This window comes from Schistocerca gregaria, chromosome 6 (assembly GCF_023897955.1).
Source record: "Schistocerca gregaria isolate iqSchGreg1 chromosome 6, iqSchGreg1.2, whole genome shotgun sequence".
Taxonomy (NCBI): Eukaryota; Metazoa; Arthropoda; class Insecta; order Orthoptera; family Acrididae; genus Schistocerca; species Schistocerca gregaria.
In genome coordinates this window covers 267,705,419-267,730,982 of record NC_064925.1, presented here as the reverse complement: position 1 = coordinate 267,730,982, position 25,564 = coordinate 267,705,419, and the positions used below count along the sequence as shown (strand labels likewise).

The 25,564-nt window shown below is 42.9% G+C and overlaps 1 protein-coding gene across 2 annotated transcripts in view; it reads left to right on the top strand.

Annotated features, from left to right (window-relative positions):
* The window catches only part of LOC126278329 (putative inorganic phosphate cotransporter), a 331,537-nt gene that overhangs the window by 278,780 nt on the left and 27,193 nt on the right, over positions 1-25,564 (top strand). For both annotated transcript variants that reach the window (XM_049978349.1, XM_049978350.1), the window contains exons 4-7: positions 7,422-7,509; positions 12,665-12,885; positions 19,526-19,678; positions 22,648-22,780. In XM_049978349.1, coding sequence (XP_049834306.1) covers positions 7,422-7,509; positions 12,665-12,885; positions 19,526-19,678; positions 22,648-22,780 — 595 coding nt within the window. The remainder of the gene's footprint in view (positions 1-7,421; positions 7,510-12,664; positions 12,886-19,525; positions 19,679-22,647; positions 22,781-25,564) is intronic.

Below are 25,564 nucleotides of genomic sequence, written 5' to 3'. Positions count from 1 at the left end.
CAGAGTCTCATAATGAGAGTCCTTAACGTCTTGCAACAAACTTTGAACATTATATCAGATCTTCTGTAAGCTCTTTCTCACTTGCACGCTTAACGTCAAACACTTAACACATTAACTATTTGTGTAGAAGAAAGAGCTTTAAAGCTATTTTATACTCGACAGTTCTGTTTTTTAACGAATCGGAGGTTTAGTGTTACTTCCGAGTATGTGTCCATGAAGTCTATTAGAACCGATGTTCCAGATTCCTGGAGATGAACCAAACGAACTGTGCAAAAAATGGCGACATTCTAAAAGCTGCTGATGTCTGTTACGATTTAACTTGTGTACCTAGCGAGCTATAACCCCAGTATAAACTGCCTGAAAACGAAATTTGACCCAGGGAAGAACAGTAACACGGTCTGAATACAGTTTATGAAATATGAAACAGTTAGCAAATTTTCGTAGCTCAACAGAACATATAAAGGTCCTTTTAACGCAAATTAGAGATAAATCGCAAACTAAATATTCAACTGTCATAAAAAAACCTATCAGAACAAATGCGTCTCTCCATGTAGCACGGACACGTGTCATGTGGGTGTAACTGCAATGTCGTAATGCCTAACTGCAAGAAAATGATTCACTTAAACGCAATGTCACCATGTTTTCATTGATTTAGCAAGTTTGTTGAAGTTCTCTGCTTGTCCTGCTTACGACGTTTGTATAAAAAAAAATGCATATAAAAGAAGAAAATGTTATGTCTGTTGAAATCAGTTTATTTCAAATCCGCTACTACGGTACAAACTAAGGATGAGTACTCGAAATGGGGCCGTTTTAGACTCCTGAGGAGAACGGTTATCTTTATACCCGATTAGATTATGAAACTCTATGCCTTGGTCACAAATCACTTTATTGATTGATTACGGATTACGGATTACGGATTTCGGCTTTGCAGCCATCATCAGTGACATGTAGGTGCGTAGTCAGTAAGATGAGTGACTACGTGTGCCTGTGGGCATGAAAATTCGTAGGAATGAAGAATAAAAGCAGTAGGACAAAAATTGTGAGATATTTTAAATTAACTTCAGTTGTTGTTCAGAAAACATACGCGAAATTTTATGAACGGCATATAGAAATGTCCTCTTATTGACCACATGGATGTACAATACTATCCATTTACAAAAATTAATACAGCTCTATACGCTTTACAGTCCCCTTTATATTATGCAGAGAGTTGGAAAGTAACATGAAAAATGTCCTATGTCGTCGTATTGCTGAATGAGAAATGAAAACTGGTCCTCGCAGATTCAGACGAAGACGCGATCTCAACAGTAACATTATCTTGCTCACACGAAAACATAACTGAAAAAGCGCGTCACACAGCAGCACCTGAAAAATTATGGAATATTGAATTATGCCAAGGCAACGCAAGCCAGCAACGATCTCACCAATAATCCTAGACGGTGCAGTTTAACGATGCCCATCAAGAATAAGTCAGAAGACATAATTATGATTTTTCCAAATTTTCAGCGGGCACTGCGATGCCAGTAGTTCTCGGCGCAGATCAAGCATACAGGACCAGTAGTGCTTTGTCCATACGCTTGTTGTCCTACCGAACTCTAATCGCTGGGCCCAGCAACCTGCCTTCTAAGTAACGCCTGAAGACGCCTTTTTCTACTCAAAAGATGACTTCTTTAGCAGACAAATATATGCGCTATAAAGTCTTTGAGTCAAGCCAGTGATTCGCAACTCGCGCATTTACACTACTGGCCATTAAAATTGCTACACCAAGAAGAAATGCGGATGATAAACAGGTATTCATTGGACAAATATATTATACTACATGTGACATGTGATTACATTTTCACGCAATTTGGGTGCATAGATCCTGAGAAATCAATACCCAGTGCAACCACCTCTGGCCGTAATAACGGTCTTCATACGCGTGGGCATTGAGTCAAACAGAGCTTGGATGGCGTGTACAGGTACAGCTGCCCATGCAGCTTCAACACGATACCACAGTTCATCAAGGGTAGTGACTGGCGTATTGTGACAAGCCAGTTGCTCGGCCACCATTGCACAGATGTTTTCAGTAGACAATTGCTGGCCATGGCAGCACTCGAACTTTTTCTGTATCCAAAAAGACCCGTACAGGACCTGCAACATGCGGTCGTGCATTATCCTGCTCAAATGTAGGGATCGAATGAAGGGTAGAGCCACGGGTCGTCACACATCTGAAACGTAACGTCCACTATTCACATTGCCGTTAATGCGAACAAGAGGTGACCGAGACGTGTAACCAATGGCACCCCATACCATCACGCCGGGTGATACGCCAGTATGGCGATGACAAATGCACGCTTCCAATATGCGTTCACCGCGATGTCGCCAAACACGGATGCGACAATCACGATGCTGTAAAACAGAACCTGGATTCATCCGAAAAAAAATGACGTTTAGCCATTCGTGCACCCAGGTTCGTCGATGAGTACACCATCGTAGGCGCTCCTGTCTGTGATGCAGCGTCAAGGGTAACCGCAGTCGTGGTCTCTGAACTGATAGTCCATGCTGCTGCAAACGTCGTCGAACTGTTCGTGCAGATGGTTGTTGTCTTGCAAACGTCCCCATCTTTGACTCAGCGATCGAGACGTGGCTGCACGATCCTTTACAACCATGCAGATAAGATGCCTGTTGTCATCTCGATTGCTAGTCATACGTGGCCGTTGGGATCCAGTACGGCGTTCAGTATTACCCTCCTGAACCCACCGATTCCACATTCTGCTAACAGTCATTGGATCTCGGCCAACGCGAGCAGCAACGTCGCGATACGATAAACCGCAACTCGCGATAGGCTACAATCCGATCTTCATCAAGGTCGGAAACGTGATGGTACGCATTTCTCCTTCTTACACGACAACGTTTCACGAGGCAACGCCGGCCAACTGCTGTTCGGGTATGCGAAATCGGTCGGACACTTTCCTCATGTCAGCACGTTGTAGGTGTCGCCACCGGCGCCAACCTTGTGTGAATGCTCTGAAAAGCTAATCATTTGCATATCACAGCATCTTCTTCCAGTCGGTTAAATTTCGCGTCGGCAGCACGTCATCTTCGTGGTGTAGCAATTTTAATGGTCAGTAGTGTATTTACAGGGTGAATCACCTATAACGTGCACAGCAGAAGTTTCGGAAATGGAAAGTGCTATTGACTTGTGGTTTTCAAATGGCTCTGAGTACTACGGGACTTAACGTCCGTGGTCATCAGTCTCTTAGAACTTAGAACTACTTAAACCTAACTAACCTAAGGACATCAAACAACACCCAGTCAGTACGAGGCACAGAAGATCCCTGACTCCGCCGGGAATCGAACCCGGGGACCCGGGCGCGGGAAGCGAGAAGGCTACCGCACGACCACGAGCTGCGGACGTTTTGCGGTTTTCAGTGAATGGTTTGATAGCGTGGTGCTCGTATTGTTAGCTAGTCTACAGAATATAATAATAATTAGAAAGTGTATTTTTTGTGGAACCATACAATTTTCTTAAACAGAACAATGTCTATTGATGTTAAAAAACTAAATGTAGCGTAGATTAGAACGTCAGTGGTGTTTGTTGCACGAGTCCAGGGCGAGTCTTTTACGAGATATCGTATTTTGAATATCTTCCACATCGGCACTTGTTAGTGCCATGTAACCTACGTAGTTGCTACGTAAGATGTTGTTATGCTTGCTCACAGTGTGCTTGTGTGTTCCCTGAGTGCACCGCAACTTGTTAGTCTGTGTGATAGTCCAAGCAATATGTCGTGAGTGGACGATGTGATTTACCAATGCAGAAATGGTGTATGGAGAGTTTAGGAGTATACAGTTCTCATACGGTGTATACAGCAAGATATCCCAATAGACGTCAACTATCTCGGCAGTTGGTTGTTAACCTCGTCAACCAATTACGTGAAAGCGGTAGCGTAACACCTAGGCAACGTAACAGAAGTATTGGATTGGATTGGATTGATTCTGTCGAAGAGACCAAACAGCGAGGTCATCGGTCTCGTCGGATTTGGGAAGGAAGTGGGCCGTGCCCTTTGAAAGGAACCATCCTGGCAATTGCCTGAAGTGATTTAAGGAAATCAAAGAAAACCTAAATCAGAATGGCAGGACGCGGGATTGAACCGTCGTCCTCCCGAACGGGAGTCCAGTGTGACGCAACAGAAGTGACGACTCAAGAAGGGGAAATTAATGTTCTTGCTACTGTTGAAGTTGATCCGCACGTTAGCTCAAGTGGAATTGCTCGAGGAAGTGCGAGCGTCCTACGAAGCCTCTGCCGATATAGGTTCCATGTCGATCACATCCCTCTCTATCAAGAGCTGCATGGAAACGATTATAGGAATTGTACTATATTCTGTACATGGTCATTAATACACGTATCTTGTTTAGTGATGAAGCCACATTTGCCAATCATGGCCTAGTAAACCGCCGAAACATGCACCATTGGCCTGTTAAACATCCCCGTTGGCTTCGTCAGGTGGAATATCAGCGTCTATGGGGTGTAGTGTGTGGTGTGGGATAGTGAACCATCATCTCGAAGGCCTGTGTTTCATAGACGGAACACTGAATGCACATAAATATCGCAGCCTCCTAACAGACCATCTTCCACGCATGTTACAAGACATTTCTGGGAGGATGTCCATTATAATTACCCGGGCTGTTATGCCGTGGTCGGTTGATGAATTCTGTGTCAATTTCCAAAATTTCGTCCCCGTCTGCGGGAGATATCTTCAAGAGGGTCTGTAGCTCGATGGAAGGTCCAACACACCCACTGGCTGGCTACTGACTGCCACTAAATTCGGTGTCCACGCGCTCCCGCGTCGCGGCGTGACGTCACGTGTTTTGAAAACGTCAGTGCAATTGGCCGCTGTTCGCTACCGTCGATCGCCGTTGCCTCACCCAGTAGTGGACGGGTGGTACACATCTTCTTTAACACCGGCATCCATATATCGTTTAATTTCACGCCCTCCTTCTTTCAATTGAAATTATTAGGGTGTTTAGCGATTCCGAGTGCCTCACTGTAGAGCCTTTCGTAATATCCGCTTGTGGCCGCTAGTACTTGCGTCTCCTCGAAACGAATATGATGGTTGCCTGGCTGGGAAGCATGCTCCGCAACAGCTGATCATTCCGTTTCCCCTCTTCTACAATTGCCCTTGTGCTCTTCCAAACGTTTTGAAACAGTTCTTTTAGTGGTACCCACATAAACATCTCCACGCCATCCAGCTTTTCCCAATGGTTTTGCGAGCGTCCTTGGCAGGCTTAAGGTATTCCTGTATCTTCGTGGTGGGCTTGTAAATTACAGTAATATTCCGCTTCGTCAAGATCCTCCCTAATCATTCCGTTATATATTTAACAAACGGCAGGAACACCTGAGATTTTGCAGTAACCTGTACGTCACTAAGATTTCGGCGGACGAATATCCGTTCTTCATTAGTGCATTGTGGAGATGTTCCATCTCAGAGTCGAGCAACTCAGGTTCACAAATATTTCTAGCTCTGTCCGCTAACGTCTTGATAACACCCCGCTTCTGTTGTGGGTGGTGGTTCGAATCCCGGTGCAAATAACGGTCCGTGTGTGTGGGTTTGCGGTATAGTGAGTGGCCCAAACTACTATTTTCGTTTCTAAAAACAAGCACATCGTGGAAATGTAATTTGCCGTCTACCTCCTACTCCATTGTAAACAGAATTATCTATTCAGATGTTCGTGGAACCGGCTTAGTTCCTCCCTGCCATGTCTCCACAGCACAAACGTGTCATCCACGTATCGGAACCATACATTTGGTTTTTTTGCTGGCAGTACCTAAGGCCTGTTCTTCGAATTTCTCCATAAAGAAGCTTTCAATTACGGTATTTAGGGGGCTTCCCATAGCCACGCCATCCGTTTGTTCATAAAACTGTTCATTCCACTCAAACGTTGGGAATTGAGACAGAATTCATCAACCGACCGTGGCATAACAGCCTGGATAATTATAATGGACATGCATTCCCGGCCGTGAAAGTCTACATTTTAGTATTTCTGGGAGGAGCCTGTGGTACCAACATGATGGCTGTCCAGCCCAAAGTGCACGATGTACCACAGCATGTCTTAAAGAACGGTCGGATTGGACGCAGAGGACATGTATATTTGTCGGCCCGTTTCCCGGATTTGACGCTTGTAGACTTTTTTCTGCGGGGAAGGTTGAAAGACGCTGTAAGGACACATGCAACGACGTATTATTGCAAACTGCTCGAACATCTTCGCTGGAATGCTAGCACGTGTGCAGAAGTAATTCCATATCAGGCTGGATGCGTGTACTGCCGCTGCCTGACGTCATTTTAAACACAGATTCTGATGGCAAATTGTCTCGTTACTCGTGAGAATCCACCTAAGGCGTTGTTTTTTAGTGTGTGCTACCATAAGTATTGTACAAGTATCGGAGTGGAAACTTCTCAAAATACGATATCTCTTGAACGAATCTAACTAGAATCCTACAACAAACACCACAGACATTCTAAGTTAAATGGTTCAAATGGCTCTGATCACTATGGGACTTAACGTCTAAGGTCATCAGTCCCCTAGAACTTAGAACTAATTAAACCTAACTAACCTAAGGAGATCACACACATCCATGCCCGAGGCAGGACCCGAACCTGCGACCGTAGCGGACGCGCGGTTCCAGACTAAAACGCCTAGAACCACTCGGCCACTCCGGCCGGCCATTCTAAGTTACTCTACTTTTAGATTGTTAATGTCAACAGGCATTGTTACATTTAAAAAGTGTACGTTTGCGCAAAAATACACTTTCTAAATATTTTTAACAATCTTCAGATTGATTAACGAGCCCTTGACTATCGATCTTTTCTGTGAAAACCTCAGATCAATAGCACTTTACTTTCCCACAATATTTGCGATTTAAGTTTTAGGTGATTCACCACGTATAACATGAAAGATGTCTGTAACAGTCAGCCTTCAAGCTGTGCTGCATCATCTCGTTTGCACAAACAAAAACCAAGTCCTGAAGACAATACAGAAGCATATTTTGAGATTTCGACTATTTTGGAAGAGTGGGCTGCCATTCCTCCATAGACGTCAGACATTTCACTAAAAGTGCATCCCGTAGAGTTCAAGCTGTCATGAAGGCGCAGGTTGGCCTTTCCCATATTAATGTACATTTATAGGTGTTGGGATACTTTTGATAACGTATAGCTTCTGCGAAGATTGACCACCGCAAGAAACTTGTTATTTATGTGTTTCCTGCATTATAGTACCGCGTGATGTGCTGAAAGCATCTGTACTGATATTTGAATATTAAAGCATGCATTTAACTCTATTTGGACAGTAACATAATTGCAGAATTTCATGTGCGTCAAGAAAATATCTTATACTTCATTCACACATATGATATACAATATCTGTTTTCAATTTGTTTTAAGGGAACTACATTTCCTGCCCTGAACGCGCTTCTGGCACAGTGGGTTCCGGTTAGCGAAAGAGGCACTCTTGGATCTCTCGTCTTTGCTGGTAAGTGTTCATATCTGTCTCACTTCATGAAATCTCATTTCTTTCGTCACATTTAACATTTATGTAAATTTCAGCCGTCCCAGTAGCTAATTCTGATTACCGTTAACTTTCTTTCTTTCTTCCGCTTACGCCATAGTCCCGCAGCGATAACAGGATCGGCGTCGTTAGAACGGATTTGGCAATGTTAGTTTTAGGGGTGGCCGGATGTCCTTCCTGCCGCCACCCCGTAAATCGCACGGATGGAATCAGTGTGCCCCAGCTGTCTGCATGAAGTGTAAATCGCAAAATAATGTGAACATGTTACAAATGTCTGCGACGCATGTAACTGAGACGGAACGTAGGGACCAGCCCGATATTCACCTAGTGGGGCGTGGAAAACCGCCTAAAAACCACATACAGGCTGGGCGGCACTAGCCCGCGTCGTTAATCCGCAGGGCGGATTCGATCCGGGGCCTACCCGAGTCCAGGAAGCAGCGCGTTAGCGCTCTCGGCTACCCTGGCGGGTTCTGATTACCATTAACTGTGGTTCGAAAAATCATTTCCATGTAAACTTCACAGAATAAAAATTAAATTCATGTTCAGAAGAAACAGAACACCTTGAACGTTAGAGACAGGACGTTCATATTCTCAAGACATATATATTAGTGTATTCTGCAGAAAAGAATAGCATTTCAGTCACCTCGGTCCCGCATGTGTCCTGTTGCCTAGTAGGCACAGGGTCTATCGTAGGCGTTGATAACTTGTTTCATGAGTGATGGCCTTAAGGCGCGAATGGCATCCACACTGGTTCCAAAGTTCATCAGTCGTGGTTGGCATCGGTTCACAGCGCTGCACCCGTCGTTTCACCATATCCCACACATTTTCGATTGGCGACAAGTCTGGTAATCAGGCAGGCCAGGGCATACGGCTGTCATTCTGTGACAACAAGAAAGGCACGTGTTCGTGCAGCAGCATGTGGTCGTGCATTGTCTTGCAAAAAAATGGCGTCTGGGGTATTGTGCAGAAATGGTATGGTTAAAGGCCACAGGATGTCTTTCACGTATGTCGCAATGCTCACAGTGCCCTAGACACACACCAACTATACTACTGGCCATTAAAATTGCTACACCAAGAAGAAATGCAGATGATAAACGGGTATTCATTGGACAAATATATTATACTAGAACTGACATGTGATTACATTTTCAAACAATTTGGGGCATAGATCCTGAGAAATCGCTACCCGGAACAACCACCTATGGCCGTAATAACGGCCTTGATACGCCTGAGCGTTGAGTCAAACAGGGCAGGGCTGGCGTGTACAGGCACAGCTGCCCATGCAGCTTAACCACGATACCACAGTTCATCAAGAGTAGTCACTGGCGTATTCTGACGAGCCAGTTGCTCGGCCACCAGAAGTTTTCAGCTGGTGAGAGATCTGGAGAATGTGCTGGACAGGGCAGCAGCCGAACATTTTCTGTATCCAGAAAGTCCCGTACAGGACCTTCAACATGCATTATCCTGCGGAGTTCAAAATGGTTCATATGGCTCTGAGCACTATGGGACAACTTCTGAGGCCATCAGTCCCCTAGCCTTAGAACTACTCAAACCTAACTAACCTAAGGACATCATACACATCCATGCCCGAGGCAGGATTCGAACCTGCGACCGTAGCTGTCGCTCTGTCCCAGACTGTAGCGCCTAAAACCGGTCGGCCGGCCCTGCTGAGTTGTAGGGTTTCGCAGGGATCGAATGAAGGGAAGAGCCACGGGTCGTATCACATCTGAAATGTAATGACGACTGTTCAAAGTGCCGTCAATGCGAAGAAGATGTGGCCGAGACGTGTAACCAGTGGCACCCCATACCATGACACCGGGTGATACACCAGTATGGCGATGACGAATACACGCTTCCAATGTGCGTTCACCGCGATGTTGCCAAACACTGATGCGACCATCATGATGCTGTAAACACAACCTGGATTAATCCTAAAAAATGACGTTTTGCCATTCGTGCACCCAGGTTCGTCGTTGATTACATCATCGCAGGCGATCCTGTCTGTGATGCAACGTCAAGGGTAACCGAAACCATGGTCTCCGAGCTGATAGTCTGTGCTGCTGCAAACGTCGTCGAACTGTTCGTGCACATGGTTGTTGTCTTGCAAATGTCCCCATCTGTTGACTCAGCGATCGAGACGTGGCTGCACGATCCGTTACAGCCATGCGGATAAGATGCCTGTCATCTCGACTCCTAGTGATACGAGGCCATTGGGATCCAGCACGGCGTTCCGTTTTACCCTCCTGAACCCACCGATTTCATATTCTGCTAACAGTCATTGGATCTCGACCAATGAGAGCAGCAATGTCGTCATACGATAAACCGCAATCGCGATAGGCTACAATCAGACCTTTATCAAAGTCGGAAACGTGATCGTACGCATTTCTCCTCCTTACACGAGGCATCACAACAACATTTCACCAGGCAATGCCGGTCAACTGCTGTTTGTGTATGAGAAATCGGTTGGAAACTTTCCTCATGTCAGCACGTTGTAGATGTCGCCACCGGCGCCAACCTCGAGTGAATGCTCTGGAAAGCTAATCATTTGCATATCACAGCATCTCCTTCTTGTCGTTTAAATTTCGCGTCTGGTAGCACGTCATCTTCGTGTTGTAGCAATTGTAATGGCCTGTAGTGTATGTTTTGTTGTTGTACCCAATAGCATCCCACATCATAAGGCTTTGAGTTGGCGCTATTTGTCCTGTGCGAATGCAATGATTGTATAGCCTCTGCCCCTGACTGCTGCAACTAAAATGCGTCCATCATATACAAAAAAACAGAACTTGAATCCGTCGAAGAACACTAGTTGATACTATTCATGTCCCCATTGATGTCGATCCATACAATACTGGCGCATATTCCTGCACATTCATGAGAGGCAGGCGGAAAAGTGGACGTGGCGCACGTAAGCCATGCCGTAATAAGCGGCGACGGACTGTCACCCCTGATAGTGTACAGTGTGTTACATGTTGCGTCAGAGCCGAGGAGGACGCAGACCAGTTCCGCAGTGCCATTCGGATGAGGTGTCGATCTTCTCGAGGTAGGGGAGAGTGAGGGGAGTGGTCTGGATAGTGCCATCTGATCCATCTCGTCGTCTTCCACGGACTTCCGTGAAATGCGCCAGTTGTTGTTGTTGTTGTGGTCTTCAGTCCTGAGACTGGTTTGATGCAGCTCTCCATGCTACCCTATCCTGTGCAAGCTTCCTCATTTCCCACTACCTACTGCAGCGGCCTACATCCTTCTGAATCTGCTTAGTGTATTCATCTCTTGGTCTCCCTCTTCGATTTTTACCCTCTGCGCTGCCCTCCAATACTAAATTGGTGATCCCTTGATGTCTCAGAACATGTCCTACCAACCGATCCCTTCTTCTGGTCAAGTTGTGCCACAAACTTCTCTTCTCCCCAGTTCTATTCAATACCTCCTCATTAGTTATGTGATCTACCCATCTAATCTCCAGCATTCTTCTGTAGCACCACATTTCGAAAGCTTCTATTCTCTTCTTGTCTAAATTGGTTATCGTCCATGTTTCACTTCCATGCATGGCTACACTCCATACGAATACTTTCTGAAACGACATCCTGACACTTAAATCTATACTCGATGTTAACAAATTTCTCTTCTTTAGAAACGCTTTCCTTGCCATTGCCAGTCTACATTTTATATCCTCTCTACTTCGACCATCATCAGTTATTTTGCTCCCCAAATAGTAAAACTCCTTTACTACTTTAAGCGTCTCATTTCCTAATCTAATTCGTTCAGCATCACCCGATTTAATTCGACTGCATTCCATTATCCTCGTTTTGCCATTGCTGATGTTCATCTTATATCCTCCTTTGAAGACACTGTCCATTCCGTTCAACTGCTCTTCCAAGCCCTATGCTGTCTCTGACAGTGTTACAATGTCATCGGCGAACCTTAAAGTTTGTCCGCAACTCTTGGTCATGCAGTAGCGTTCTCGCTTCCCACCCGCGGGTTCCTGGGTTCGATTCTCGGCGGGGTAAGGGATTTTCTCTGTCTCGTGATGACTGGGTGTCGTGTGCTGTCCTTAGGTTAGTTAGTTCTAAGTTCTAGGGGACTGATTTCCTCAGATGTTAAGTCCCATAGTGCTCAGAGCCATTTGAACCTTAAAGTTTTTATTTCTTCTCCATGGAGTTTAATAGCTACTCCGAATTTTTCTTTTGTTTCTTGTATTGCTTGCTCAATATACAGATTGAATAACATCGGGGAGAAGCTACAACCCTGTCTCACTCCCTTTTCCCAATCACTGCTTCCCTTTCATGTCCCTCGACTCTTATAACTGCTATCTGGTTTCTGTACAAATTGAAAATAGCCTTTCTCTCCCTGTATTTTACCCCTGCCACCTTCAGAATTTGAAATAGTGTATTCCAGTCAACATTGTCGAAAGCTTTCTCTAGGTCTCTCATAGCACTACGAATACAGTGAAACAATAACGGTGTTGAGCAGATACTGTAGCGCGAAAGAATATATATATATATATATATATATATATATATATATATATATATATATATAGAGAGAGAGAGAGAGAGAGAGAGAGAGAGAGAGAGGGGGGGGGGGGGGGAGCAAAGAGGGAGTGTGTGTGTGTGTGTGTGTGTGTGTGTGTGTGTGTGTGTGTGTGTGTGTGTGTGTGTGTGTTTGTGTGTGTTTTGCGAGCAGAAACCTTAGATGATAACAAATAATTGACAAGTACCGTATTTATCTGAACATCAGTATCTAAGTGGACCATAACTCACTGGGGTTGTTTGCGTCCTCAATGATACAGACAGTCTATCGTAGCCGCAACCACAACGGAGGAATATATGTGGAAAGACCAGACTAACATATGGTCCCTGGAAAGGGGCTGCAGGCTATTCAATAGTTGCAGGGGCAATAGTCTATACGATTGAATGGTCTGGGCTTGTAACATTAGGCAATACGAGGTTGCTGATTTAGTATTGCAATGGCGAGGGAAACTACAACAGCTATTTTTTTTCCGATGAGATGCAACTGAGCTGCATCTAACCAGCTCCCAAATTTGAATGCTGTGTGTGTTGCTACCCGCGAATAAAGATGATCAGGAGTGTATTTCAATGTGTTAAGGACTTGTGCGTTTGCGTAGGTTCCCTGATCGGAAACATCGTGGCTAACGCAGTGAGCGGCGTCGTGATAGAGGCGACTCAGAGCTGGGACAGCGTCTTCTACCTGTTCGGCGGTATCGGAGTGCTCTGGTTCATCCTCTGGCAACTGCTGTGCTACAGCGACCCCAACTCCCACCCCTTCATCTCGGACGAGGAGAAAAAGTACCTCAACGAAGCAATTGGAAACGTGGACAGAAAGAAGGTAATTGAGCAGTTCTTCTTCTAGATGATGTAACTGTAAGAATTCGATTGATTGTTTTGGTATTAGTGTACTACTAAGTAATCTTACCCAGGTCTGCTACCGCTGTTACCGTTGTGTTCTAGTGTTGGTCTTCATTCCGAAGACTGGTATGATGTAGCTCTCTGTGGTAGTCTGTTCTGTGCAAGCCTCTTTATCTCTGTGTAACCGCTGCATCCATTTGCACCAGCTTGTTGTACTCAAGCATTGGTTTCCTCATACAATTTTTAACCCCCTCCCTCCCTGCCTTTCCTCAAATACCCGATTGACGATTCTTTGATGACTCTGTATGTCCACATTTAACATTTTAATGTTCGTATAATAAGTTGCCGTCTCTTTAATCTAAGAATAGATGATCAATGCAGCTACCACTATCTCTGTGTAATGTCTTGTCTGTATAGACGTGTATCTGTTGTCTTTAAGATCCCTTCACCTTCACACATAAGTCTATACAGTAAAGTAAGGCCCTCCCAGTTCTTGGCTGATCCGTGATAAGACAGGCGAAAAATTAGACTAATGGAGGATTATTAGTATTATCTCTATTTTCATTCGCTCTCTCTCTTTCTCTCCTTTATCTATGTATAGTTTTTAATACAAGATTTCATTACGTGATATAATGATAAAAAGAATCAGCCAAATAGAATCTTTGGCGGAGTCCTTCCTCTTAGTAATCAGCGACCGGCTTGCTGTAAGAGATCTTTACATTTATTATTATTTCTGTTAAACACTGCAGTCAATCGGGAGAATCAATCGTATGGACAATTTCTTCCTTTTACGAAAGATTGCGAAATCCAGATGTGTACGCAGCCTTTTTGGACGATTTAACACAGACTCGATGATTGCAGGCTCTCTTCGACACAGCTGAAACTTCCCCACTACTTACAGGGCCCACGTGATCAACAAATGATACAGAAAAAACTCATTCGTTCATTCACTCCAGAATAAAAAAGACACAAACCTTATTTATGGAGGAAATCGTGTATTAAATCCATCTCCATTACATGTCCAGGTCTCCGGTGATTCCACGCCTTAATTATTTTCCTTTTACAATCTCTTTCTCTTTAAAACAAACCGTTAGCGGCACAAATGTTAATTGGCTCGCTTTAGCGAGAAGAAAATCTGAATATGTATCTCTCAGAAACACGTCAATCCCTCAACAGACACTCCAGAAGCTGTCCTAGTTACCACTCTCACAACCATGGAGAATGCACATATATGCACCTCTGTTATTTCAAAGAACAAATGCACTAGAAAATACTTTGGCGTCAACGAGCTGCCGCCGCATATATTACGAGAAAGTCAGATCAGATAACTTTTCCAAAGTGAATGAATGTGGATGGTTTGACTGAAAATGATTAATTAGTGCGTGGTAGAGGGTATTTGCTGCGGGGACATTACACCCAATCAACCGATCCTTTCTTTTAGACAAATTGTGCCGTACATTTCTTTTTTTCCAATTTGATTTAGTACCTTCTGAACAGATACTGAACTAATGTTCAGCATTATTCTACAGCAACACATTTCAAAACCTTCTACTCTCTTCTTATCTGAACTGCTTATCTTCCAGGTTTCACTTCAATACAAGGGTCCACTCGCGACAAATGCCTTCGGAAAAAAACCTTCATAACGCTTAAACTGTTAGCTGTCAATAACTTCCTCTCTTTTTCAGAAACTCTTTTCTTGCTATTGGCAGTCTTGATTTTATATCCTTTCTTCTTCGACCATCGACAGCTCCTTTTGTGGTCAGGCAGAAAAACTCATCTGCTTCCTCTAGTGCCTAATTCCTTCAGCATTACTTAATTTAACTCGGGTACATTTCATTACGCCTGTTTTATTTTTTTCGGTTTCCACATTATAGTCTCTTTTTGAGACGCTATCCATTCGGTCTTTCGCCGCCACTGACGAAATTACGTTGTCTTTATACGTCATAGTTTTTATTTCTGATACCTAAACTATAATTCACTTTCAAAATTTGTCCATGGTCTCCTTACTGCTTACTCAGACAGTATAACATCGGTAACAGCGTACAACTTGTCTTACTCCCATGCTAAACACTGCTTCCCCTTCGTGTTTTTCGCCTCTTGTAACTGCAAAATGGTTCAAACGGCTCTGAGCACTATGCGACTTAACTTCTGAGGTCATCAGTCACCTAGAACTTAGAACTAATTAAACCTAACTAACGTAAGTACATCACACACATCCATGGCCGAGGCAGGATTCGAACCTGCTACCGTAGCGGTCGCTCGGTTCCAGACTGTAGCGCCTAGAACCGAAGGCCACTCAGGCAGGCTCTTGTAACTGCAGTCTGGTTTCTGTACAAGCTTTAGATAACTTTTCGATTTTGTAATTCATCCCTACTGTTTTGTGCTATAGAAGTACAAAAACGTAAACTAAACAAGTGTTATATATATATTAGAGGTATGTTTTCTACGTTTGTCACGCAGCTGGAAAGTGTTATCACCAACTCGTAATTTGAATAATCTTGTTGTATCGTGGCTAGTCACTTAGGTTATGTTGCAGAGAACAGTCAATCACTGACGGTTGGTAATAAAAACGCAAAACAAAATTGTCTTTCGAGTAAGTATTGTCGCTCCTTTCACTTTCGCTCGTTCTGTTTCTCAAACTAACAATTGGTTTCAGTTTTCTATCGCCATTTCCTCACTGTCTGGACGACTATAGTGCACATACTTTATACTGTTACCGTTCTTGATCTACACTACTGGCCATTAAAATTGCTACACCAAGAAGAAATGCAGATGACAAACAGGTATTCATTGGACAAATATATTATACTAGAACTGACACGACATTACATTTTCACGCAAATTGGGTGCATAGATCCTGAGAAATCAGTACCCAGAACAACCACCTCTGGCCGTAATAACGGCCATGGTACGCCTGGACATTGAGTCAAACAGAGCTTTGATGGCGTATACAGGTGCAGCTACCCATGCAGCTTCAACACGATACCACAGTTCATCCAGAGTAGTGACTGGCGTATTGTGACGAGCCAGTTGTTCGGCCACCATTGACCAGACGTTTTTAATTGGTGAGAGATCTGGAGAATGTACTGGCCAGGGCAGCAATCGAACATTTTCTGTATCCAGAAAGGCCCGTACGGGACCTGCAACATGCGGTCGTGCATTATCTTGCTGAAATGTAGGGATCGAATGAAGGGCAGAGCCACGGGTCGTAACACATCTGAAATGTAACGTCCACTGTTCAAAGTGCCGTAAATGCGAACAAGAGGTGACCGAGACGTGTAACCAATGGCACCCCATACCATTACGCTGGGTGATACGCCAGTATGGCGATGACGAATACACGCTTCCAATGTGCGTTCACCGCGATGTCGCCGAACATGGATGCAACCATCATGATGCTGTAAACGTAACCTGGATTCATCCGAAAAAATTACGTTTTGCCATTCGTGCACTCAGGTTCGTCGTTGTGTACAGCATCGCAGGCGCTCTTGTCTGTGATGCAACGCCAAGGGTAACCGAAGCCATGATCTCCAAGCTGATAGTCCATGCTGCTGCAAACGCCGTCGAACTGTTCGTGCAGATGGTTGTTGTCTTGCAAACGTCCCCATCTGTTGACTCGGGGATCGAGACGTGGCTGCAGGATCCGTTACAGCCATGCGGGTATGATGCCTGTCATCTCGACTGCTAGCGATACGAGGCATCAAACACGGCGTTCCGTATTACCCTCCTAAACCCACCGATTTCATATTCTGCTAACAGTCATTGGATCTCGACCAGCACGAGCAGCAATGTCGCGATACGATAAACCGCAATCGCCATAGGCTACAATTCGGCATTTATCAAAGTCGGAAACGTGATGGTACGCATTTTTCCTCCTCACACGAGGCATCACAATAACGTTTCACAAGGCAACGCCTGTCAACTGCTGTTTGTGTATGAGAAATCGGTTGGAAACTTTGCTCATGTCAGCACGTTGTAGATGTCGCCACCGGCGCCAACCTTGTGTGAATGCTCTGAAAAGTTAATCATTTTCATATCACAGCATCTTCTTCCTGTCCGTTAAATTTCGCAATTTGTAGCACGCCCTCTTCGTAGTGTAGCAATTTCAATGGCCGCTAGTATATGTGTGCGATCTGTCACCAAACGAACGTTTCGCATATTTCCTCTCGTAATTAATGTGTAGTTGATTTATATTTTCACTTATAATTTTGACAAATTGAAATAAAGTTTCTGCATTACCCAGATTCTATATCTATCCTGTTTTCTTTCATCGCCCCTGAAGCAATACGGTGTCATCTTAAACGCAGACAAAGAAGCTTGGAACACAAGCACAGATGGACGAGGCTAGAGGAACACTGTCGTGGACTAGTAGAAAAACGGGAAAAGAGTACTAATGTTTAACGTCTTCTACAGCGGGGTCATTAGAGACGGAGCACAGACTCCGATAATTTGTTAACTATTAGGAAGAAAATCGGTCGGCCCATTTCGAAGGAACCATCGCAGCATTTGCCTGGAGCGAGTTGGGAAAATCACAGAAAACCTAAATGAGGATGGCCGGACGGGAACCTGAAGCGTCATCCTCCCGAGTGCGAGTCAGTTGTACTAACAGCTGCGCCACCTCGCTAGGCGTACTAGCTGAAGCATAAGTCCCGAGATTCGTCTGTAGAGATTTAGAGAAACCCCACATCAGGGGATCCGAAGCCGCCTCCTGCCGAAGATCAGTAGTACAGCTGAGAGTTCGGTCTAAACACAAATTTACGGTTGGCTGCGGTCAAGCAAAGAATGGATACTGTGAAATACTGGAAGTCTGTGAGTAAAGTCCACGTCCTTCGTCCTGCTATGAGAAACCCAGCCCGAATTAAACACTAACACAGCGCAAGGGGGCAGCCGGCATCTAAATTTCTAATAAAGTTACAGCTTCAGCCAACACATGTATTCATGTAATCTGCTTTTATGAGGTTTTCAAACGTCACAAACAGCTTTACATTGTCTAATTCCTTTTGTAGGTCAACAAGTCATACAACAGTATCTTGAGGTGCGTTTAACTGTTCACTAGCATGTGCAACTGAAGATGTCATATTGGATTTCAATGTTTTTGCTGTATGTTTGGTAACACATTATATTTCATCTAATTCATAGAGCCTTTAGTCTATGATTTTTAAGATAATTTGTTACAAAACTAATCTTTCATGCTGACAAATAATGGAGAGTGATGTTAAACATAGTTACTTTGGACAAACAGAATTCTACCGGCTTCTTGTTATGAATTAATATTGTGTCATCTATTTTGTATTGGGTATTTTCAACACCTAGAAACCAAAGAAAGATGTAACCTTAGCATAATATTAGTTTTGGATGAATAAATGGCCAACTCACTGTAACGAATGTCTACAGTGTACTGTCAGAACAATGGACGCACCACTGGGTGTGACTGGAGTCCAGTTGTTATTCCACAAACCATTTCTGGAAAAATCGAATGTGATTTCTTCAATATTGTTTCAGCGAGTTTCTTCCCAACCGTCTAAAAAACCGAGGAATTGCTTCACTTTTAAGACATCACTTATGACAGGAACTTAGATGTATAAGGTAGAAACATTCACGTTTAGAGTAGATCGTGTCAGTTTTAAGTATATTTTAAGATTTCTAATTGTTTGATGACACTTCAGAGCAAGGTGAAGCTCATCTTACTTTGCTTGATTCTTGATAACTATCTTTCTCAGATAGAATTATTACTGAATACCTTCTTTATCAAACTATTTCATATTGTGGTGGACAGCCTAAGCAAACGTCAGTCAACTACAATACGAACAACAATGCATTATTTATATACAACAGTGAAGGGCGATCTTTCCAAGTAAAGCAGCATGAGGCTCCATCTGTATCTATGTCAAAGAATTCAGGAAGTTATACAAGTGCCACAAACAAAATCGGCCCTTTCAAGTATTCTCCTGCAGAACTGTGGTTGGACGCCACACCAAACTCCAAACTCCAAGCAAAATTGCTCTCACTTTGCTAAGTGTCAGCCAAAGACAGTTGCACAGAGAATACCATCGACTGACACATACTTGAATCTTCGGAAATTTCATGCCGTGTAACAACCTTCGTTAAACAGTGAAATGAGACGTAATAACAGTTACACTTCACATGGTAATAAAACGGGAAGAAAACTAAGCCGGCAATGAGGATGAGAATTACAAGGCAGTCGTAGTTCCTAAAATTTAGACGAATAAAATAACTACTAATAGATAACAGGACACTTGAGACGAAATGTATATGTCATACATGCTGTATAATGCCTACCTTTTCTGTACTTGCACGAGATTACAAACCTGAGAGTAAAACCTTTTACTAACGTGATGAATTCTGCAGAAATGAATCAGTCAACAAATTATTTGCATTAAAATTTTTCAGTTACATGGAAACTGTTTTGCAGTATTTAAATTAATGAGCTTTTGCGCTATCACTTCCAAAAAGTGCTATATCGAAGGATTTGTTAACAAACCTTTTTATTTTCACATTTATATGATATAATATCAAGGTAAAACGAAACAATGATTTCCACAGTTGATATCGAAAGTCTTACTCTGCTACGACTAACATAACCCTCTTCTCTTTTTCAGGATCTTCCACCAATACCATGGTTCCACATGTTGAAATCTATTCCTCTCTGGGGTCTGATCTTCGCTCAAATTGGTCACGATTGGGGTTTCTACACTATGATTACAGACCTACCAAAGTACATGAAGAATGTTCTGCGATTTTCCATTTCTGCTGTAAGTTTTAGAATATGTTTCACTATACTTCTATCTGTTGTATGATACAATTGTCTATTAATCATTTGTGTTTAGTAGTAAAATGAAATATAGCTGTACCCAAGTGCTTTTCTACAATTGACAAAAGGAAAGGATATCGTCATGTCTTAAAATACTACATGACACAAAGTCCAAGAAAGTCTCTCTCATACTTGTCAACAAGCTGTTTGACAAGACGATATTATTCTAACAGTTTTCTAGAGGAGGATGTTTGCCATTTTTAAATAAATGTAATGCATAAATTTATATAAATTTAATAATAGGGAAACATTATAAATATACAGTAGTGAAACATCATTAACAAACAAGGAAATTGTATTTATACTACAGAATCTGAATTTGCAATAACAATAAACAAGGCTAAGGTCAGGGGGACGGGTGGGAGGAAATGGACATAGAAAGTGGGAAGGAGGAGATTGATAGAGAAGGAGGCTGGAGGAGATGGAAAGAAAGAGAGGAGGAGAAGAAGAGGAACAAGAAGTGATGGATAGAGTGAGGGGGATGAAAGAGGACAAAGAAAAGGCGAGGGGAAGATGGACAGAGACAGGAGAGAGATGAAGATTAGTATTTATATTCAAGACAATTTAGGAGCACGTAATTTCTCTTTCCTTTCTTTTCCATTTAAGTGGATTGAGAACAGTAAAATGTGGTTGGGTAAAGCTAACAGTATGGTAGTACTGTGTAAGCTTCATGTGATCAGAATCGTGGTGCAATAAGTGTATCACCGAGTCTTATTATTTGTGAAAGATGCTGTGTATAACACAAATAACATTTGATCTTTGCCTAGTTGAAATAGCATTGTTCTTTTATTCTGTTAGCATGCTGTGCTTCTATGCTAAAAAGCAATATAATGACCTCTCTCAAACCTAATGTGATGGATCTTAAACTTTTAAAATCATAAATTAATCTTTCACAAAGAAACTTAAACAGAACCACCTCCATCATTATGCACATAGTGAAAGCAGTTGGTTGCAAATTAGCGACCTTGTACGTTCTGCCTTGTTGCCATAAATTTGTACGCAAAACTGAGTGGGATAGAGTTACTAAGAATAAATAATGAATTTGGTAGGTATAGTAAACTAAACAGGTTAAATTTCTATTAAGTGTTAACATAATTATTTTAAATTTTTGTAAATGATATTCATGTCAGACAACTTTATGTTAGACGTGTTTCACCTGGACATGCATGAAGAATTTATGAACAATAATGATCTGCCTCAGTGAATCAGATTTAATTAATGAATTTTGAAAATATTTGAGTCAATTGTTTCCCCTAATTCTTACACAGAAAAATACAGAAAATTTTACGACAAAGTGAATCCATAAATCTGTTATATTATTTACATTTTTTAGTGGTAAGGTATACTCTATAAAAGTTCAGCCGCTTATGCCAAGAAAATCTTTTACTCTTTCGTGTGAAAACGAAGAACAAAGATTTGCCACTTTTTCTTATTTGTTTCGGTCGACTATTTGCAATCATCTTTATAAGCTCTAACAGTAAGAAATTTGGGCCATCTCATCATAGTCAATTTATCAGAGCAGCCCATTTTAAATCTAAACTAGTTGGTTAGTGTATCTTCCCATTTTTATCTCTGCATGTAGCTTACCACTAGCGCGGGAAAACTAAAGTTATGACAATTCTGTTTCATGTATTTTGTATGCTTCTGTGACCATTCTCTCTTGCTAATTTATGAGTGTACCAGCTGCCCAGTGGCTACAAAGTTACAAGGGAGCACGAAGCGATGTTACAACAAAGCGGTCTGGAAACAGTAAGCACAAAAGAAAAATTGCACCTATTTCTCAGGAGTAGGTTACGTCCCTCGGAAGAGACAGCGTAGTTATTCTAAGCACATGTAAATAAAGGTGTCGTTTTAGCCAGTTGGGTGGGAATTCGCGGGAAAATGTTAGGTTTCCTTCGTAGAGTGACCGAGTGTCCTATACCTTATAAAGGAGATTCGATTCTATCTTCTTGCTGATCTCATACGAAAATTAAAAACAGCCTCAAGAATAAGCACAGTAAATAACATTTTTGCAAAATGTATTTCAAGAGCTGGAGATCAGCATGTCTTTTCAGTGTGGTGAATGTTTCTTTTTCATGGCAAGTAGCATTAATTGTCGCTTCAGATTCGAACAAAGGCATTAGTAACGAATGGTCGTGACTTATGGTTGCTATCATAGACACGTTAGACGGTAAAGTTGATTCTTGATTCTTATGTAGCGATTCCTCTGCGTTTTCGGCAACATACGCTGTCAGCGCAAAAAATTTCAAAACTTGAGTAGTAATAAATGGAGAAGAGTTGAAACAGAATTAATGCCTGACGGGTTTTGCATAGTCTAATCCCACATGAGCAGAAAGCACAGAACGTTCAAAGAACCAGATGAAACTGTCAGAAAAATTCTCTGAGATGTTGTTCAACTTGAGCCTCGCATTGCCTTGAATGTCGGTGTTGTCGTCAAATTTCATTTTGCGGTAGTTTCGCATTGATAACACCAAGTCTCGTTACACGTGATGATTTGTTCCAGCAAAGAACGGTCCACATTGTGCACTTGAGACAAACCGCGGCAAGTGCCCACGCGTCATTGTTTTCTTCTGGTGTCAGTGTGAGGAAGACAAACATTGCACCTATTTTTCTCCGCTTCAGAAAGTTCTGGAAAATTTGTTGGGAACTTGATTTAGATATCTTGCTCCACTGCGGTTAATGACACGCTTCAGCCATTTGTCCACTGTTTGAAGCTACTACTCATAACCGACTTGTCGAATTCAAATCTCTTCTTAACAGTTATTAGTTAAAACAGCTACTCTGGTTACTGCTCTGACGTCGTTTATAATCCAGGAATAAAATCAGTCTCCGATCTTTTTGGATAGTGTGTATTATAAAAACATTTTGAGGTACAGGATGCGTGATAGACGGCTTGATTCTTGCCCACAGAATGGTCTGCTGTCGGCGCTACCCTATGTTGCTATGTGGATCTCTTCAGTTGCCTCTGGCTGGCTTGCGGACTGGATACTTGTGCGTGGATACATGAATACAACTAACGTCCGGAAAGTATTCACAATCGTAGGTAAGTAGAGAACATCAAACAATACTACAGAACCCAAAACATAACACCATATTTTACACAACTGCGAAGCGTTTTCCTACTGCCTCAATACACATGCTCGTTCCCAGAATGAGATTTTCTCTCTGCAGCGGAGTGTGCGCTGATATAAAACTTCCTGGCCGATTAAAACTGTGTGCCGCACCGAGACTCGAACTCGGGACCTTTGCCTTTCGCGGGCAAGTGCTCTACCAACTGAGTTACCCAAGCACGATTCACGCTCCCGTGCTCACAGCTTTACTTCTGCCAGTACCTCGTCTCCTACCTTCCAAACTTTCACAGGAGAGCTTCTGTGAAGTTTGGAAGGTAGGAGACGAGGTACAGGCAGAAGTAAAGCTGTGAGGACGCGGGCGAGAGTCGTGCTTGAGTAGCTCAGTTGGTAGAGCACTTGCCCGCGAAAGGCAAAGTTCCCGAGTTAGAGTCTCGGTCCGGCACAGAGTTTTAATCTGCCAGCAAGTTACACATGCTCGTTGTTTACACTTGATCGACTCTTTCATCGAAAGAATAATAATGCTAAATTATTGTGTTATTAAAGTTTGTTGTCAACAATCAACAATTAGTCACAATTCGAAAATAACAGTAATACTAGAAGGATAATAACTTAACACTGTCACATCACTCAGTTTTAGTGTAGCACAGAAATGAGAAATATTCATCCACAAACATTTTTGACCTCGTACACATTAGTGACAACAACCAAATAGGTAATACGTTGAAGTGACAAAAGTCATGGAATGCCTTCTAATGTCTTGTCGTACCTCCTTTTATCCGACGTAGTGCAACAACTCGACGTGGCGTGGACTCGTTGGAAGTTCCCTGGAGGAATACTGATCCATGCTGCCTCTACAGCTGTCTATAACTGAGAAAGTGCTGGCAACGCTGGGTGTTGTGCACTAACGGCTCTTTCGAATATGTCCCACAAATGTTTGACGGTGTTGATGTCGAGCAATCCAGGAGGCCAAAATATTCGCTCGCATTGTCTGTAATGTTCGTGAGACATGACATCGTTGTTTGGGACCATCAAGTCCATGAATAACTGGAAATGGTCTCCAAGTAGCCGAACATAACCATTTACAGCCAAAAAATCGCTTCCACTAGACTAGGGGACCCAGTGCCTCCCAAGTAAACACAGCCAAAACCATGACGGAGACATCAGCAGCTTGCGCAGTGACTCGCTGACGACTTAAACGAGCTAGGTGACGCAGTCGTTAGCACACTGGAATCGCATTCGGGAGGACGACGGTTCAATCCCGCGTCCGGCCATCCTTATTTACGTTTTCCGTGTTTTCCCTAAATCGCTCCAGGAAAATTCCGGGATGCTTTTGAAAGGGCACGGCCGATTTTCTTCCCCATCCTTCCCTAATCCGATGAGACCTGTGATCTCGCTGTTTGGTCTCTTCTCCCGAACAACCCAACAACGTTGACAACTTACGTTCATGGCTAAGTGGGGTCTGCGCCGCTCTCGAACCCTACCATCAGTTCTGACCAACTGAAATCGGGCCTCACCTAATGACGCCGCGGTTTTCCAGTCGTTTAGAATCCAATCGATGTCACGAGCTCTCAAGAGGCGCTACAGACGATCTCGCGTTGTTAGCAGACACTCGCGTCGGTCGTCTACTGTCATAGCCCATTAACGACAAATTTCGCCGTACTGTCATGAAGAATACGTTCGTAGTACGCCCCACATCGATTTCCGCTGTTATTTCAAATAGTGTTGCCTGTCTGTTAACACTACGCAAACTTTGCTGCTATCGGTCGTTAAGTGAAGGCCATCGGCCACTGCGCTGTCCGTGGTGAGAGGTAATGCCTGAACACTTGGCAATGCGGATCTCGGAGTATTAAATTCTCTAATGACTTCCGAAACGGAATGTGCCATGTGTCCAGTCCAACTACCATTCCGCTTTCAAAGTCTGTTAATTTCCGTCATGCGGCTATAATCACGTCTACGTCTGACTAAAAATGGCGGCTCCGGCAATGCACTGCCCTTTTATATTCCGTGTACGCAATACTACAGCCATCTGTATATGTGTATATTGCTGTACCATGACTCGTCACCTCAGTCTGTAACTGCCTAATAAATCAATGTAGACCATAAAGGAATATTCTTACATTAATCATTAAGTTTCACGTTAGCAGAAAGCAAACAAACACTTCAGTAGCTGATTAGAATGATTAGAGCGATATTGTATGAAGATGGCATAAAACTTCGTGAGTTCATGTATAATAGCGAATGAATAGATAATTCGGATTCTTAATTTTACTTATTTCTGTCGTAATCAAAAAGGCGACAAGCTAAGAGACAGTGATAAGTAAGTGATTCGACCACTTAAAGTTGCAGAACATGGACGTCGAAGAAGAATATTGCTAGCTAAATTTATGGTGTAGTGGGAAACAGAAAAAGCTGATATAGAAGAAGAAGCCTCAAACGAATTTAGTGTAGATAAATTATTAAATAAGAGAAACTCTGTTGTGGAGCTCAGATGGTGTACGCTTCTCTAGTCACAATGAACGTAGTACAAAACGCAGCTCATAAAGAGACATAGGAGCAACCGTTTCCTGCAATTTCAGCTGTAAATAGAAGGTAATGATTCATTGATAAAATCATCGTACAATGAAAAGTATATTGCGCAACGCGCTACACAGGCAGAAAGTTCAGTCCTAGGTGAAGAAGAGGATTAAAAACCTTAGCCAGCTTTGCCCACTAAAGTAAGAACTAATATGAGCCGTGGAATGTAGAGAAGTGGGATG